Source organism: Rhyacophila brunnea, unplaced genomic scaffold (genome assembly GCF_057557595.1).
Source record: "Rhyacophila brunnea isolate RB1 unplaced genomic scaffold, BYU_Rbru_1.0 scaffold_6, whole genome shotgun sequence".
In the NCBI taxonomy this organism is placed as follows: Eukaryota; Metazoa; Arthropoda; class Insecta; order Trichoptera; family Rhyacophilidae; genus Rhyacophila; species Rhyacophila brunnea.
In genome coordinates this window covers 24,107,881-24,125,587 of record NW_028233276.1, presented here as the reverse complement: position 1 = coordinate 24,125,587, position 17,707 = coordinate 24,107,881, and the positions used below count along the sequence as shown (strand labels likewise).

The window sequence follows — 17,707 nt, the reverse complement described above, 5'->3', positions numbered from 1 at the left end:
ACACAATCGAAAATACAGCAATACTTGCTAGATAAATCTATTTCATTCTCGCTCTGCTCCATGTATGCATCTCTGTTTGACCTCACCCCAAGCAACAATAAAAACATTATAGTGACAGCCGATTTGACAACACATTATTATAATTTTTCGCTGTGTCGTTATTAATATTATTATGGTGTTATTACTAATCGTCAATTCACACTACGTACAATGAATAAATGAACAAACCACAGGGTATTGAAGCTTATTAACGAGGTTTATTTTACGTATTGAACTATGGAACGTGGAAGCCAAACTATATAATGATAAAAATATGAAAAGGCCAATTATCAAAGCAGCACAAACGTCTGGATCTGGAACAATGTGAGCCATCGAAGAGTTGAACACCCTGAATAAATACATTTAACTCCCGTATGAATCTCCAGTTGGTAAAAATCGAAAAGTGACTGGCAGTATAATAGTAATCAGTGGTGCTTTCTTCATAACTGTATCTACCTACTTTCTTTTTCTTCGCACTAATTGTATTTAACAAATACCAACTAAAAGTCAATTTTTGTCATTCTTGTGAAGTTTTTAAATAAATAATTATCAATAACTAATTTTTGGTTTATATTACTTATTGTTTCACGTTTGTTTATGTAGGACTTAATCCAAATCCTAATTTTATTTTAGATTTGTTTATGTGATTATTTAGGACGAGATATGGTGCAGAAACTTCATTGGCGGCCATTGTTGTCACATGTACGCACAAAATACATCAGCCTCACTTGCCCGACACTGATGACGTGTCATACATTGCCCAGCAACTGGGCGATAGTTACACCATTTTTTTGGCAATTGAACCGGCAATCTGTAATTTTTGATGCTCGTTTACGGGCCCCTTCCGCCATTCAAGAATATCTGCCTCACTGAACAACTGGTCGTATCAAGTGATTTACTGTTTAATAATTAGTTAATAAACTTAGTTTATATATATATATATAATTTAGTAAATACTTAATTTTGATTATAAATAAAACCGTAATTTGCTAGTACAAATTTTTCAAAAAAAACTATTTTTACGAAATAGCGGTTTTAATTTTTACCAATATTTGTATGCATACACTATATGCGCCGTTTTCACTAATTGGACACTTTATCTGGTTTTTGGGGTGGCGGATTACTGAGAGAGTACTGTATATTCTTTCTTCAATATATGAGGAGCTCATTATAAAACACAGCCAAGTCATGTTTTGGCCGATGTTCATTTTTTGATTGATTCTGGTAGGGAACTTGAATGCCCACAATTCAATATATATTTTAGTATCAAATTCGGACTAACAGTGTATTAAAATCAACTTAAAATGTGCTCTCAATATCAAAATACCTAATTAAATCATGCCTTTGTATTTATTTTACAAAATAAATGATAATTGTTACATTTCTGAGTTAAATTAAATACATATCAAAACGTATAAAGTTTTTTAATACCATTTTAATAGTTTATTATGGCAATCCATTTACTTGCAACTTGTTAGGTATGTAGTTGAGATAATATTTAGGTACCAATTTAATTGACGTGTTATAAAGATGTCTTCGATAAAAATTCTGCTTTACCCGAGGTAAATGATAACCTTCCGGAGTGTTTTACGAATAGTCATATCCGCGAAGAAGAGACGAGTATAGATTATTATTAGTTCCATGGTAAATGGATAAGATGCCATTTAAAATAAAATGAAATTGAATGCATCCTATTTTTATAATTTATAATTGAGTTTATTTTATTTTTAATCGTTTGTGTTATTATTATGAACAAAGGCACTTGTATTGTGACAATTCGGTATTTTATTATCTTTAGCCTTAACTATCCAATTCCATTCTTTGCTCAATAAATAATAATTTAATTATAAGGATAATAAAAAAGAAGCATAGCAATTTTATTATTTATTATGAATAATATGTAATTATTTTTTTATTTGATCAAGCATTTGAATATATTTTTTTAATTAATAAGGATAAACGAATGATTGATAATAAGCTAAAATAACTGCTGTAAGACTGAATTCCCTATGTAAATTTTAATTTTAAATGCCATTTCAACTCATTTTAGTTTCAAAAGCGGCCAAGTCAACACACCTTAGTATCAAACACGGTCAAGTCATATATTCAAGCTGATTTTCTGACAAAACTAAGCATCATCAATAAAATTTTATCTTTTCAATTGTCTTATTGGGAGTATAGGAAGCTGTATAGATTGCATAAAAACATAAAATGTCATGAAAAGGTAGTCAAACAAACTTTCGCATCTCCTGAAAAAAAAAGTGAACATGATTTGGCACTTGACTTGGCCGTGTTTGATAATGAGCTCCTCATATGTATTATGTTTTTTGCTTCTAAATGTACTTATTGTAATTTAAATTGACTCACCCCAAGTAGTTTATCAAGTTATAAGCCCCGCCCCCCACCTCCCGCCAACTCCTTAACAGTGAGTTATATTTTCTTCTACCTTCTACTTCTACTACATATAAGTAGCTTTCAAAAGACACCTTACTTTATTGATGGATTATTTCTTAGGTATAAAGATGTCTTACAAAATGGGATGCCTTTCAAACAATTGGTGATTGACAAGTTTCCAAAATGATAATAAGCAATCATGTTTCACTGTAGTTACCGTTGGTCCTCTGCGAAGTGAGCGTCCTGCGCGGAGCTCCGGTGGGCACGGCTTGTTTGGAGTGGGCGTCACCCGCCACCATCAGCGGGGCCTTACTGTACTGCCCTTGGAACGACATGACGCACTGGTAAGTGCAGAAGTTTCGCACCGTTGCGTCTGACATCGTCAAATGGTATTGCGCTTGCGAATTTCTCTTGCATTGATCGCATCGAATTCTGTCAACAAAATTTATAGATTAAAAATTCAATTATACACTCATTTATATTTCTAACACTCACCAAGCAACAATCAACAAAAATATAAGGAACATTCAGAAATCAGCGTAAAGTGAGACAGGATTGTATTACACAGTGTATTTAATAAAACAGTTTAATGCACATAATAAAATTATGTATTCATGTTTCCGTGATAGAAAACATTAAAAAATATGTATCACATAGGTTATTGACCTTTTGTTCCATTTTCAAAGCATGATCCTGGACATACCTTAAACATTGTAGATAATCTATTTATATAATTTTGAAGCCTTATTATCCTTTATATTTTTTTAAACATTTGATGACTGCATTAAGTATTTTTATTACATAAAATAGTATTCTTTTAAACCTCTCGCTCTAATGTTTTAGAATATAGTCATATTTCAGTACATAAATGTGCAGTAAAAAGTAACTCTGAAGAAAAAAAGATTTTATTTATTGAACTTTGAACTTCCCTATTGTTATACCCCCGAATTGTTACTAATTGCGGGATGTCTCCTCTTGGGTCTTAAGAGGCCGGAACGATTTTCGAGCTGACTCATAGTAATATGGGCAGGGGTCAATTACAAGCAAAAAAAAAATATGTAGAATCATTTTCGGTATTAATGTATGTAAATTCCTGTCTTTTCCCATACATTAATCTTAACATACTTATTTAAATATAAACTAGCACCTGTAATTAATTTAATAGCATTAATCGTAAGCATTGTTTAGATTAAAAGATTAAAATCATTTTTTTGACTAAAAAAATTTGACTAAAATAATATTGTTTGGCTTCCTCGTTTTGCGAGCGGCCAACGCATCCCCGCGGATGGGGAATGTTTCTTGCCTGCAGCGGGGAAGGGGAAGAAATGCAAAGGAGACGCTTTGCGAGATATTGTTTTGGCGGTAGAATGTTCTAGACGGCCAAACGGTAAACATTATTAAACTCGCGCTCCGCATAAAAGAAATTATAACAATGTAATAACCAAATAGTAATTAACGTAATAAATCTCGCCGTTTCCGATTACAATTCTGGCGTTTAATTTGTTCACTCCGAAGTTCCAATGACAGACGAAAAACCGGCATACTGAGCGAGCAGATGAATGCCCCTTCTCGCTCACGACTTAGACGGAGATGTCACTATCTCACTTTAAATATTTATTTTTTTATTCTGTCTTTTAAATCATGTTAAAGCATCCTTTTTTTTATTTATGTTCAAAAAATCAAATGATTTACACAAATACTTTTTGAGTTATTAATATTTGATTGTTGGTAGTCAAATTTGTATTCAAAGTACAAAAATAAAGTCGGTCTCCAATCGCTTAATATGTAGTGCTTGGAACATTTGACGTTTAAACATTAAAATATACAGAAATATGATTATCAACTTCATTAAGCGCTAAATATGTAAAAATACAAGTCTATTTTTGCAAAACTAATGTTGACCGAATTTTTTTACATGGGCTTTCTTTATCCTTGAATACTGTTTGTTTTATTTCAATCAGGCTCAGATGAATTCACATTTATAGTAATTGAACCTCAACAACCCAAAGACGAGAGTTAAGAGAAATTTCACCAAGATACGAAGTTCAGACAACATATGGGTGTTGGGTCTGACCTGAGAGAGGAGGCGTTGAGAGAGATCTGGTAAAGCGTTAGACAGTTGAGGGAGCACATCATCATGGACTGGCCGCTGTCCAGTGTCCGCTTGATCATGTCGAAGTTGTACTTCTTCACCTTGCACCAGTTGCAGGGCACGATGATGCGAGAATTGCTGATGTACACGTTCATGCATGCCTTGGAGCAGAAACAGTGCGTGGCGGCCTCCGTGTAGATGGTGTAGCTCTCCACTGACTTCCGTTCAAAGTATTTATTACACCACCGACACTGGTCTGCGAACGAAATAATTAAAAATAATGACATAAATGAACAATACTTATTAATTATTATATAAATTAAAACCACGGATTCGGAGCAATTGAATATAAGGTATATTTTACTTTTCACACAAGATATAAGACATAGATACTTACTGAGGTAACAAAAACAATATAGCCACGCCACTTTGTTGTTAGGGGCGAAACCAAGGCCTGACCAAAAACAAACCATAAGTGCGAATGAGAAAGCATTCGACACGCTATATCTCCGCAAATATTTTTTGGAAACGTCGCCGGTAAATATTGATTTGAATGATTACATTCATTTAAAAACTACGAGCATGTGTTGCTGAAATTTATTGTTTTTGTGTTAAATATATAAAGTTAGTGGTAATTAGTTTTAGTTAATTTAGTAGAAAATATGTTTTAACCATAGACTATAGATACATCTAGACGCCACCCGTTGCATTGCTAAATGAAGCTACGTGCCGTGCGTTTGGTTTGTGGGGAGCGAACGCATTCGCCTACAAATGTTCGAGACTATAGACCATTTCGCTAGTGCTCGCCGAAAGTGCTCGCACTAGACGCTCAGAATTAAAATATAATTTTCTATTTTTTTTACATTATATAGTATTTTTAAGCGGTCAAAATGCAACCATTAGGTAAAGATATCCATAATTTAAGTTATTTTAAAGAAACACTAGGTCACTGATATTAAAATAAATCATAATATACAAATAAATTGTCACGAACATGTATCAACTTACCTATGAAACGTAATACCATCTTCTTGCTAATCAGTACGGCTACCATATTTTAATACAACACGCAGAACTACCTTTCCTACTTAATTAACTAAAAATATATATCACTGATTTTATGTTTAACACAAAAAATAGCAAATTTAGCAACACGAACTCGCAGATTATCGATGCTACGTGAAGCGATTCACCACGATTTGCCAGCGATACTTTTGGAAACTGACTCAAAAATATGTAGACCTTTTATCTTACTCTAGCGCGTGTCGCAGAGATAATAAGGGTGCCGAATACTTTCTCACTCGCACTCATGCATCGTTTTTGTTCAGGCCTTGGTTTTAACTATGTTGTATTTAACTTTGGTAGCCGTACTGAGAAGGAACATGGTGGTATAACGTTTCATAGTTAAGGCCGTACATCAGTTGAGGCACGGTCTAAAAAGATCATTGCGGGTCGCGGGTGCAAATGACGCCAGTCAAACGAAATATTATTTGTCATATAAATCCAACATACGTCCATTTTATGTTCTGTTTATTGTTCTATTAGTAACAATAATAATATATTCATTGACATGTTTTCTTTTTAAAGTAAATGGGTAACGTTTTTAGTCATCTTTACACGATTTAAGAATTAATTGGCCCGTCGCCATCACGAAGCAAAGTGACGTGTTTCTAGCTCGACGTTCTCTCACTGAATGCGAGCGAGTCCAAAATTTCGTCGCGCCTACAGTTGAAAATTATTTGCCGTTTCACTGATGCGCCACCTTAAGTAAATAATAATAAAATTGAGGTTCTACTGTGCGTCATACGCGTGAAACACTGCTTCATTTTGCCGAACAATAACCACTCTCTATATAGGTATTATAGCTATTATTATGAGGGCGAAAGACAATTTATTTACTTTATGCACTGACTTGACCATGATTGTTTTCTTATAATTATTATAAAAGAAATACAGAGAAAGTACACTTTTGTAAATATAAAATAAAGGGAAAATCTCACCTGGCAGAATATGGTTGACGTACTTGAAGGCAGCAAAGCAGGGTTCAGAGCAGAGGCGCAAGTTGTTGGCGGTGTGGCCATGGCCGACGGCCACCTCCAACTGAGTGTGCTTCTCCTTGGAGCAGACGGCACAGCGCGCCCACACGGGCGGTGGCACAGGGTTCTTGCTCATCTGATCAAATTTCTCCACGCAGAACTGCGAGCAGAAATCTTTGAATTGACCTTTGTCGCCCACGGGCGCCAGGAAACCCTCATAATCCACAGAGATGTCCCGCTGGCAGTAGCAGCAGATCTTAAGGCCCTTCTTGAACTCCTCCAGACAGCCGGAGCAGCAGAACTGGCGGATGTCGTAGCCAAAGCGCACGCAGTACTTACCCAGACTGGTCACCGACACGTCGCTTTTACAGTTGGCGCACTGCGAGCCGTTGTCATTCTGGTATTTGCCCAAACAGCTCTCGTCGCAGAAATCCATAGTCTCCCACAGCAGGTTCTTGTCGTTGCCCTGGTGTGGTTTGAAGCAGTGGGCGCACTTGCGCAAAAAGCTGGCGTCACGGTCAGCACGTGCTGCAGCCACCTGCTCAGGCGTCTTGGCCACCACGCGATGGCCTTCATCCAGGTACTTGTCAGCTGCATTGCTGATCACCTTTAGCTTGAGCAGAGGCGCTGTCTCCTTAACCTTAACCGTGCGCCGCTTGCGCACCTTCAGCACATCAGGCATTGTCTCCTGCATAGCCTTCATGCACTCCGCCTCACACATGTGCTTAAGGACACCGTCCGTGGACACAGAAAACTTGCACGTTTTGTTCTCACCGCAAATGTGGCACACGGCATCCCTGCCCACAATCTCCTGGATATATTTCTTCTTTCTGCTAATGGTGTAGTTGTCTCTGTTCTCGCCAATGAGCGCATCCAGACAGGCTGTGACGCATGCGTGTGCCAAGTCATCTTTATCGTGGACCTCATAGTAGCACTGTTTGGTTTGGTGGCACTGCACGCACTTGAACTCGGCTGGGTTGATCTCCTTGACAAAGTACTTTTTGGCTTCGACCACGTACTTGTCGGGTGTGACCTCCTGGAATGCCCGAAGGCAGTCGGCGTCGCACAGATGTTTAGTTTCTGCCTCATGCACTAGTCGGTAGTGACACTTTTTACTCTCAGAGCACTGGAGGCACGACTCATCCACCTCATCAATCTCCTGGATGACGCCTTCCTTGAGATTCCCTACTGTGATGACCACCTCTTCTTCCTCCGCATCTTTGTCCTTCTCCACATCTAAAAATAGTAGATGATCAAAATTATTTCCATTCTTATAAAAATATAGAAAGTGAAGATTACATTACTGACCTACCTACTTGGGTTGAAAATGGTTCACGAATTCGACTGAATAATTTAGTGAATAGTTGTGTTTACCTGCAGGTTCAACGGCGAGATCTTCTGCAGCAGGCGGTTGACTATCGTTGACGTATTGCGCTTCGGCCACAGCAGGATCTGCGTTCTCATCGTTGAGATCGTTCACCATCTCTCCTTTCATCTTCGCGATGTTATCCGTCACATCCACATCGATATCTTTGTCTGCAGAATCTGAGAAAAGTTCTCATAATTAATAACACGTTTGGGAAGCATGCCAATCATCTCATAAAAGGGAATAAATAAATAAATATCCTTTTTAATCAATTTTATTCAACAAATAATTCACAAGATTTAATAAAGTAACATTGTAATTATTGAACATATATATAATTTTGAAAATACTTCTGAGAAAATATATTATAACCAATAGACAAAATCTTTTTGAAAAATTAAGACACCCCACCCCGCAGGAATCGAACCTGCATCTCTCGGATATCGTGCCCCATGTACATAGACCACTATGCTAAAGGCGTCATACTTAATTCCGACATATTTTAACTAATGGCTTTTAATACTTTTTGATAGTTGATAATACGAGTTTGATAAGGAGACCCTATTTTAAGAATTTATAAAATAGCGTCCACCTAAACTGACCCTCACGCAAATGGAATATATCTACACCCGAAGCAATTTGGTTGAACATAGTTATCGCCCTCCCAATTGGCATTTCCAGTGGCAGGTTAGTTCTGCAACTTGGGAAAATAAACAACTGATGCTCCCTATTTCTAAGATAGTTATCAGGGACATACAGGCCAGAATGACAGGGTTCTCATTTATACCTCGTATAAGTTGAAAAAAATACGTAACTGAATAAAGATCTCTTCTAAATTGTTGACTGCAGTATGTAAGCATACCTAAGAGAAAGTCAGTTGGATAAACTGAGTTTGAATGAAGTTTAATTTATACACATGTGTAAGTTGCCGATTCATTATATTTTTTCACATAAATTAATAAAAATGAGAAAGATTGGAAAAAACAATGCTTCACACTATTAACAAAGTAATTCCACCATGATCTCATACGTTTTACGGCAGTTTCATATTTGGCTGACTAATTAGATTTATGAAGCGGAAAGGCCATAAGTACACCATGATTTGCTTTACTATTTTAAATCTCGCTAACCCATTCATTAAATCTTTACTATCAGAAACAGCAATCTCATATTAAACTCACATTATTATTTATATTACAATATGATTTACTCCATTAAACTTATGTATTTCCAAGATTGAACGTATACAATATTAACAATAAATGTCTTAAATAGTATAAATTATACTAGATTTATTTTTGACCGATTTTATCAATGTTATTTATAAATATAAAAATTTTATATTAACAATAAAAAAAATGCCAATCCCGGGATTGTCAAATTGTAATCCCGAAATCCCGGGATCAGAATTTTGGCTCGGGATTGGATTCCCTACTTCCAACTCATCTTATTGGTAAACCCATCATCTCTTAATGATTTTACATAATTCCAAAACGATTTAGGATTTTCGCGAATGCAATCTCCTACCGTTTCCATATATATTATGTTCGATAGGCCAGTCGAACAGCTTGTCTCACTTTCAAACGATAACATGACATAATCAGTCTGATCATGTCCAGCCTTCCATTCTTTAGGATAGTTATGCTTGACCTTAATGTCCCCAATAATCTCCCGAGAAAACCACCTCGGGTATCGCCTTCCACCACAACATGGCCGACTTCCTTGAAAAACATTGATCGAAAATAGTGTGGTCGGGCGGTGGCGCGGAAGCGGCGTGCGCAACTCAAACGTATAACCGTGTGTGAAATGTTCGTAACACCGCTGCCCGCCCATCACTGTGGCCAAGCGCCAAGAGTGATATTGTATAGGTTATTCTTCGTTTGCAGTGATATTGTATAGGTTATTCTTTGTTTGTTCTTACTAATGAGGGTTTACTGTAAATACAAATTTGGTTCAAATTATTAAATGACAATGGATTTGGAAATGACGGATCATTTACTACGATGGTATTACCTCTATTTTTCTCACTGATGTCAGTCAGGGATATTTCAGCCCCTTAGCCTTCAAAGAGACGTATCTCATTCTCTACTTTATAGAAGAGACGAAAAAGAAAAGAGATAGAAGAAAATATAATCTTTTATGCTTTTGTAGCATTGCATTGTATATTCTATATAAACAAAATGATGAGCCGTTTAACATTTTGCATTGGTTAGATACTCTTATTTATATAAATATTCTAAATAATTATTTTATGCTTGACCATGTACGATCCTAAGATCATATTATGGGCAGCGACAGCGTGGAGGTTTGTTATAGACAGATTTTTTTGTTTTCGCAAGAAGTGGATCATAGCCACTTGCTCAAACTAATAAGTCCAAACACATTGAAAAACAACATATGTATTTGCCAGACCCAGGATTCGAACCTGGGACCCACAACATTATAAGCCGGTGCGTTGGCCGCTGTTATGCAAACATAAAATTGTGAAATGCATTCGTACATAACCAATTTTAACATTTAATCGCATAATATATTGCACAGCTCTGCCGGCTTGGCCAAATAGTATCTCACTCATGATGCTTATTTGTCGAGTCGATTGTGCAAATCACATTCTCGGGGAGTGTTCCCATATATCTTGGTTGAATAGGAAAACCTATCAGTCTGACTTTTGGTTATGCCACCAGCTATTGCGACCTGGTTTCCATGACACAATTATTTGGCATTTAATAAATAATTAGAGGTGTCGAGCAAAAATAGAGGCTGTCTTTTCCTTACTGGGATCGACCGAAGTAATATTAGAAATCGACATAGGAATCTTTTACACTCTAACGCACGCCATTCACAACTGGGGTCATAGGAATTTTTTCTAGGGACTCTCCTAGCGCAAATTTGTGGGATGATTTTCGTTTAGTATGTAAGCAATACCTGCGGTTGTTGACTCAACGGCCTCAGGGGTCTTGTCGCTGTCTTTTGCTTTAGTGGCTGCGAGTGCTTTCAGCTTATCGGCTTCTGATATTTCCCTCTCGGTGTCGGGCAACAAACAAATCTCCTCGTCTGCACCTTGCCCCTCGTTCAGATCTGCCACATTAGCATCTTCAACTAGAGTATCGTCTATAATGACAATTGATAATAAGAATCGAAAATATCATATTGTAAATGGGCGTCAATTAAGTAAATAAATGTTTAGGTATGTAATGAATAAGTCCAAATAGAAAATTACAAATTATTCAAGAGACAACTAAAATGTAATGCATGATTATGTAGAAGACATAATTTTTATGTGAAATTAGGCAGTGAACTGTCGATCATCGCAGCCTTTCCACACATTCAACATCGAACACAAAACTGTTCTGCGTGTAAAGAAAATTCCCTGATGATGTCATAAATAATATTCAGTAGTAGCCCGGTCGCACGTAGAAACTTGTCTTGACTGCAACACATTGAATTTGTCATCAATTTGTCTTGTCGTGTGTTTTTTTCACTCGACATGGGACGCAGGCAATAGCAAAATGTTGCATCGGTACATGTGCAGAAACTGCTTTCTCATTCGTTTCGGCTATCCACGTGACATCACTGTCCCGGCATAGTCTGAGTAACAACACTGTTCTCGGTTTTGATTTATGACCATACCCCTCGGTAATTTTTTTTTTTATAAAATATTTATCTTAAAATAGTAAAATATAATAGGTATCTTTATGTTCAGTAAATATTATTGTAAGTAAACTACTGAAATTCAATTTCAAGTTCCTATGACTGTGAAGTTTGATACATTTTTCGATAACCCACAGCTTACCTCACTCTAACATGCACTCCTCGCCACTGCCATCTGCTCATGATTATGGTGTGTTAAAAACAGTACCTATATCGTCGTTGCGCCTTCAAAATCGGCCATGTGTATTTTTCAAAACATTACAGGAACATCTAAAAACAATGCCTGTCGCCTTACACATCGAAATATTTTTTAAAGCAATTCCAGAATACCTTTTATCATTATATTTTTTCCTTGGTATAGAAGGAATTATTATAAAATTTTTGGTGCAAAACACCTGTTTTGTGAAATTTATGCACATAGCCGATTTTGAAGACGCAACGACGATATTTGAAAAGGTCAGTCTTCATCTACTCACTAAGCTCCTTTGAGTAGTGATTGATGGAAATAACACCAATGTCCTAAATCAAATCCATGTGAATTTAAAAATCATCAAACAAATTTTTGTCCCGGTGAAATAAGACAGCAGGATCTTCCACACGCGACCCCATATTTACGTGGTGATAAGGAGGAAATTCTCACCAGCATGATGGTCGTCATCCAAGGCGGTTGCATCCAAATCGTTGTCGTTATCATTATCTAAGCCAAAATCTTTCCTCGAACTGTCGGTGGCTAAGGCGTCCGTCGCCGGTTCTTCAGAACCGCCTTTCAGTAGTTCATCGAAAGGATCCATACTCTTCAAAATACAAACACACGACAAACTTAAAATAAGAATTTTAAAAAATTGCTATCGCTAATATAATTTTATAGGATTGATCAACAATCAACAAACAAACAACAAGTGGTAAAAATTTGTATGAAACTCATTTTGTGGGGTTAAAAATTGGCAGAAAACATAATAATTATAGAAGATTTAGAGATGATATATTTTTTAAAGTTGGTTTACACTGTTTACAATAATTAACGAATAGTCTAAAAAAATTTCGTCTTCCCACCAAAGATCTTGAATATTCTTCCAGATGACTATTTTCCCTATAAAAATCACCATAGCAAGTTCCAGTTTGACGTAAGTGCCACTTTTGTATTAAAAAAGGGTATCAAGTAAGTATCAGGGATAGTACTAAAATTAGTGCACGCTGTTTGCCATCACTTTCATACATTTAGGCTCCATCTCTATGGAAGAAAGTTTCCTTCGAAATCTTCGCTTCGCTTCGCATCAATAAATAATAGAGGTTTAGCGATTTTACAAAATAGTATTCATTTTTGAGATCCACTCTTATTTTGTTGGGAATTTGAAACAGCTCACTTATATGTATGTTAAAGAATCCAGTGATTCAATATGATTTAGTAGTATAAATGTATGTGGAGAATATTTTATATTACAATAAGTGAAACTGGAAAATGATTCTGTATTACATGCTTCGGTTGATCAAGCTGAATAGGTAAAATACCTGCGTAGCGTTGAGGTCTTGCGAATCATTAGGGGCGTGTTCGGGGGCATCCTCAAATTCTGGATTCCCTCTGTCATCTTTATCTTGATCTAGCGATGTGTCAATATCCACGTCTTTCTTTTCCGCCGCCTCATCTTCTGTGAATTACAAAATGAAACCGTAAATGCATTGCACCTGCACCTAGTGACGAGATAATAATATGATTACACTACATTCAAAATAAGAGTACACCTGGAAGATATTTTTTGATTTTGGCAAATTTGCCACACTTACCGACAACTGAAACAACGCAAACCATTCTGATACAAGTCAATTTTATTATCTGCATATTATCGTCATAAGTGTCAGGCTTTTATGATTATAATTTCAGACTATAATAATTAGTTACTGTAGTTCACCCTCAAATGTTCTACCATACCTAGTTCTGAATAATAGTGTCTTTGATATATGACAAATCACAGATACAGTCGAACTTGGTTATTACGAGGAAGATGGGACCGACTGAATTTGCTCGTTATAAGCATCACTCATTATATCGTTATATTTTTCATAACATTTTTCGCACCACGTTCTATTTAAGTATAGAAAATAAAAAAATCTGAAAACCAACGTAAAAATCCCCAAAACAAGCATAGCATTCATAAACTACAAAAGAAGTTGTTTATGAGCCGCCTGCGCTGGTAAGTAACTACTGACTTCACAAAGCATGGATTTTTTACATGCAATTTCAACCATATGCGTAGATACTTTTTCAATGTTGTGGGTGAAAACACCAATTAGGTACTTAAGACACTTGAGACACCTGATCAGTGCCACGGACGAGTTAACTCGCGGGTTCTTGTAAACGTCGTAACTTCTGAATTAACTGTGCGTATATATTTTCTATACAATATTCATGATTTTAGTGTAAAAATATTCACGATAAACTCGAGAAACATATTGATATGGTAAGTTTTCACAAATATTTATTATTCTGTTCCTATTTCATATTTTATAAGGGATTTATTTTATTCCAAGAATAGCTGCCCTACAAGCGTCCACCTAGTAAAAATTGGCTGGCAGTGATAAGGTACGTAATCCGATCCCAGAGGCATCTTGCTAGCAGTGACGTCCCGTGAGGGTAGGCAGATTGAGTGTCGCTTGGGGGCGGCAGTTACCAAAAGGGCGGCAAATCGAGGAGAATCATTAGGTATATATAGAAATAGCTACCTAAACTTAGTAATAACGGAAATATCTTTCCATTAAAAAATTCAGCTCACTGGTTGGAAACAAAATGTATTAATTATGTACTATAAAAGTTTTATTAGGATTTTCTTTTCGGGTTCGCGATGTCTAGTTTACTTCATTTGTCCTTGAACGTCACATTCTTGGTGAACAGCAATGAATTTCCGTGATCGTAATAACCGAGTTCGACTGTACTTACCAGTAATGATCCGAATACATTACTAACACGAAACATATAGTCAGATAGAGATGGTAATGTGCTCGGATCATAAACGGTATTTCTAATAAGTGCGAGGCCCGGAAGGAGCATGCATGTGAGGCTTCGTACCAGTATAAAAATTTACTCGGCATTTTGATACCTATAACAAAACTACTTACCTAATCGAGATGATATTTTTCTTGCCCTTTTCCCAGCTTCTACTTATAGAATTAATTAACGCACTGAAAGCAAAATACTTGGTCGCTTTTATTTACGTAACAATATTGATTTGTTCTGCATCTCCCATGACGCCAAATAGCTATCTTTGATTATGACATGAGAAGTTGGGATTGAGTTTTGTCAAGATTTTCCTACTGCACAAGGACCTTGCGTTTTAAATGTTGTCGTATAAAATGTTTGATTAATGTAAAAATCAACTTCTCCTGTTACATTTTTTCATTTTTTTTGCGACAGCGACCGACGTCACCTAGGGCACGAAGCATCTTAAAGTGAGTCGGTCCAATCGCCCTGAAACTGGGCCTATTTCTAGCCCACCATGTCTAACTATTCAAACAAAAGGTACTTCAAAGTTTAACTGAGACAAGTTTTTATACTCAGAATTACGAGAGAGCTTGCTCTGCTCTAAACTCAACTGATGGGACATTCTTCTACAGCATTTAATTACTTTATGGTGTAATACTCGATGTACTCGTAAGTATGTCAATGGTAAAAAAAAATATTCTTATTATCACAAAGAGCCTCGTAGTCAAAGAGGCGTAGTCAGAAGGGTGTCGAGTGAGAGAAAGCAATGCAATAGCTTGATGCGAACAATCAACAATAGCAACCATAACGTCGCTGTAGGATTGGTTTCCCGAATAGACCAAATGTTCAGGAGACGAAAAACAAATTTCATAATCCTATATTGAAATACATGGAGATATTTGAATTCGTATTTTTACAGCATATGAATGATGTATTCATTACCATTACAAAGTAATTTAAAGAAAGTGATGGTTCTAGTCGAATTAGACACAAAAAAACATTCTGCATTAAAAGGTCGATTTTGACAAAAACGGATATTCGGGAAACCAATCCTATAGCGACGATAAGGTGGGTCACACATGCAAACTCATCTAAACTGCAACACGTCGACTTTGTCGATGTGATTTTGACACAAAACACATCTAACTTAATGTACCATCGCACGCAACGTTAGGTTGCAAAAAACATCTGTTGTCGCATGCATGCCTGTTGTCTGTGTGAAAAATTTATTTCTTTGTTGGTTGATTTTGACATTGAATATTTTGATATTTCAAGTTTTGACTAGTAGTTGCGTCTGTCACGTATGTGTGCATGAGAGAGAATACAAGATTCTTGGCAGTTTTGATCGATAACTGTTGGTGTTGAGACAAATTTCATTGTGCATTGTGCCCAACAATAATCACATTAGCCTTGCCTAAATCCTCCACAATCAAGGATCGAGTAATACCTATGTAGTATGTATTAATTGTTTACAATGTTACAAATAGAATAATTTTGAGTGGAAAAACTTCTTGGGATTTCTTAAACAGAAAAACATGGCAATTAATGAGTTAATTGTGATACCTTCTCCGTTGTCAGGGCCGTTCTGCTTGACGTGGCCTTTCCCGCTATCCACCTTGCCGGTGGTTTCATGGTCGGCATCATGTTTCACTTCACTAGTATCACTTAAACTAACCTCTTTAACTTTACTATCACTTGTTTCTTTTAACCGCTCAGTTTTATCATCATCCAAATTGTTTAATTTTTCACTATCACTCTCTAAACTATTTTCCACAACCGTTTCACTTTCTTCACTATTGTCTTTTGGATCCAATTTACCGCCAGCGTCGTCCACGGAGTCTTCAGTTTTTTCTTCAGAATCCTTGTCAAAATTATTTTGTAAATTATTTACAACCGGAGCGACAGGTTCAGCTGTTTCGTCAGAATGCTCCGGCAGATCGTCAATGCCTAAATCGTTAGTGGATAATTTGTCAGATGGCGTTTCTGTTTGGCTAACAAGAGCGGATTCCGTGTCATTGTGTTCCCGGTCGTTGTCTCGGCCGTGCTTAGTGACGGAGTCAGGTTTGAGTTTGACGGTGGGTCCGGGCGTGTCGGAGTCAGGGCTGACAGGCTCCAAGCCGTCCGGCATTTCTTCCTTCTCCGTGCCCGCCGGGATTGCTGTCGCTTCCTGTTCTTCCATTTTGATTCTTCTCTCTTACTGTAATACGAGTCTCAATAGGCGGACAGATAGAGGCATCACAGGCCTGAAACAAATTACCGATGAAATCAATATGAGATTATGCTACAGATTAATCTAACTATTCGCTAAAATTAAACCATGGACTTTCTAATCTTGGAATAGCTTCATAATATCAATTGAGTGTGACATATTATATAGGTGTATACTGTGTACATAGATTCAACACAAACGTAGTTGTGTAAAATTTCAAAGTCGGTTACCCTGTGATAAGTTAAAATATAGTGACATTTCATTTTATATATTGGTACATTATTTAGACTGCAATCTGATTTGGGTAGACAGGTATGCAGGGATAGTGTATCATACCATTTTTAAATGTAGGATTGTCAGTTTGTAATTTTGTACTTATATATTCATACTTCAGAACAAGTTTTGGTAAATATGTTGCAGATGCTGTGATGAAATTTTATAACTTTCTTTTTAGACCAAACCAAACCTAACCTAACCTACCCCAACCTAATATTACCTAATATAATCTTAGTTTGTGATAATGATACATCAAAATGTATGAAAATTTCAAATTTAAAATTGCCAATTATTGGTTTGAAAAGCCTATGCGCCGACAGAAAAAGGTATTTATTATAACTGTCTACATGGAATAAACTGTTTTCGTAAAAAAAATATTATAAAAGCTATGACGGCATCTGCGGCACAATTACCCAAGTTTTTTCTTTTGAACATTTTTATACGTACATGATACACAAAGTCACCTACTAAAAAATTATTACTAGCTCTGCTAGTATTGAATTATTTCTCAGATATTTTGTCAAATGTCAAAATTTAAAGGTTAAAAGTTTGTCAAATATTCCTTGTCCTAAGATTAACTTACTTTTTTAGAATTAATAAATATAACAAAATCAAAAAAATAACATTGCCTTCTTCCAGAAAATTAGTAGTTGTCATACCTAAATATAAC

The 17,707-nt window shown here is 36.3% G+C and overlaps 1 protein-coding gene across 1 annotated transcript in view; it reads right to left on the bottom strand.

Annotated features, from left to right (window-relative positions):
- The window catches only part of woc (zinc finger protein without children), a 30,412-nt gene that overhangs the window by 11,866 nt on the left and 839 nt on the right, over positions 1 to 17,707 (bottom strand). Inside the window, exons 2-9 of the mRNA XM_085956251.1 lie at positions 16,116 to 16,795; positions 13,088 to 13,224; positions 12,219 to 12,372; positions 10,853 to 11,038; positions 7,936 to 8,106; positions 6,526 to 7,797; positions 4,508 to 4,781; positions 2,651 to 2,865 (exon numbers count right to left, since the gene is read on the bottom strand). Coding sequence (XP_085812377.1) covers positions 2,651 to 2,865; positions 4,508 to 4,781; positions 6,526 to 7,797; positions 7,936 to 8,106; positions 10,853 to 11,038; positions 12,219 to 12,372; positions 13,088 to 13,224; positions 16,116 to 16,731 — 3,025 coding nt within the window. The 5' untranslated portion in view covers positions 16,732 to 16,795. The remainder of the gene's footprint in view (positions 1 to 2,650; positions 2,866 to 4,507; positions 4,782 to 6,525; positions 7,798 to 7,935; positions 8,107 to 10,852; positions 11,039 to 12,218; positions 12,373 to 13,087; positions 13,225 to 16,115; positions 16,796 to 17,707) is intronic.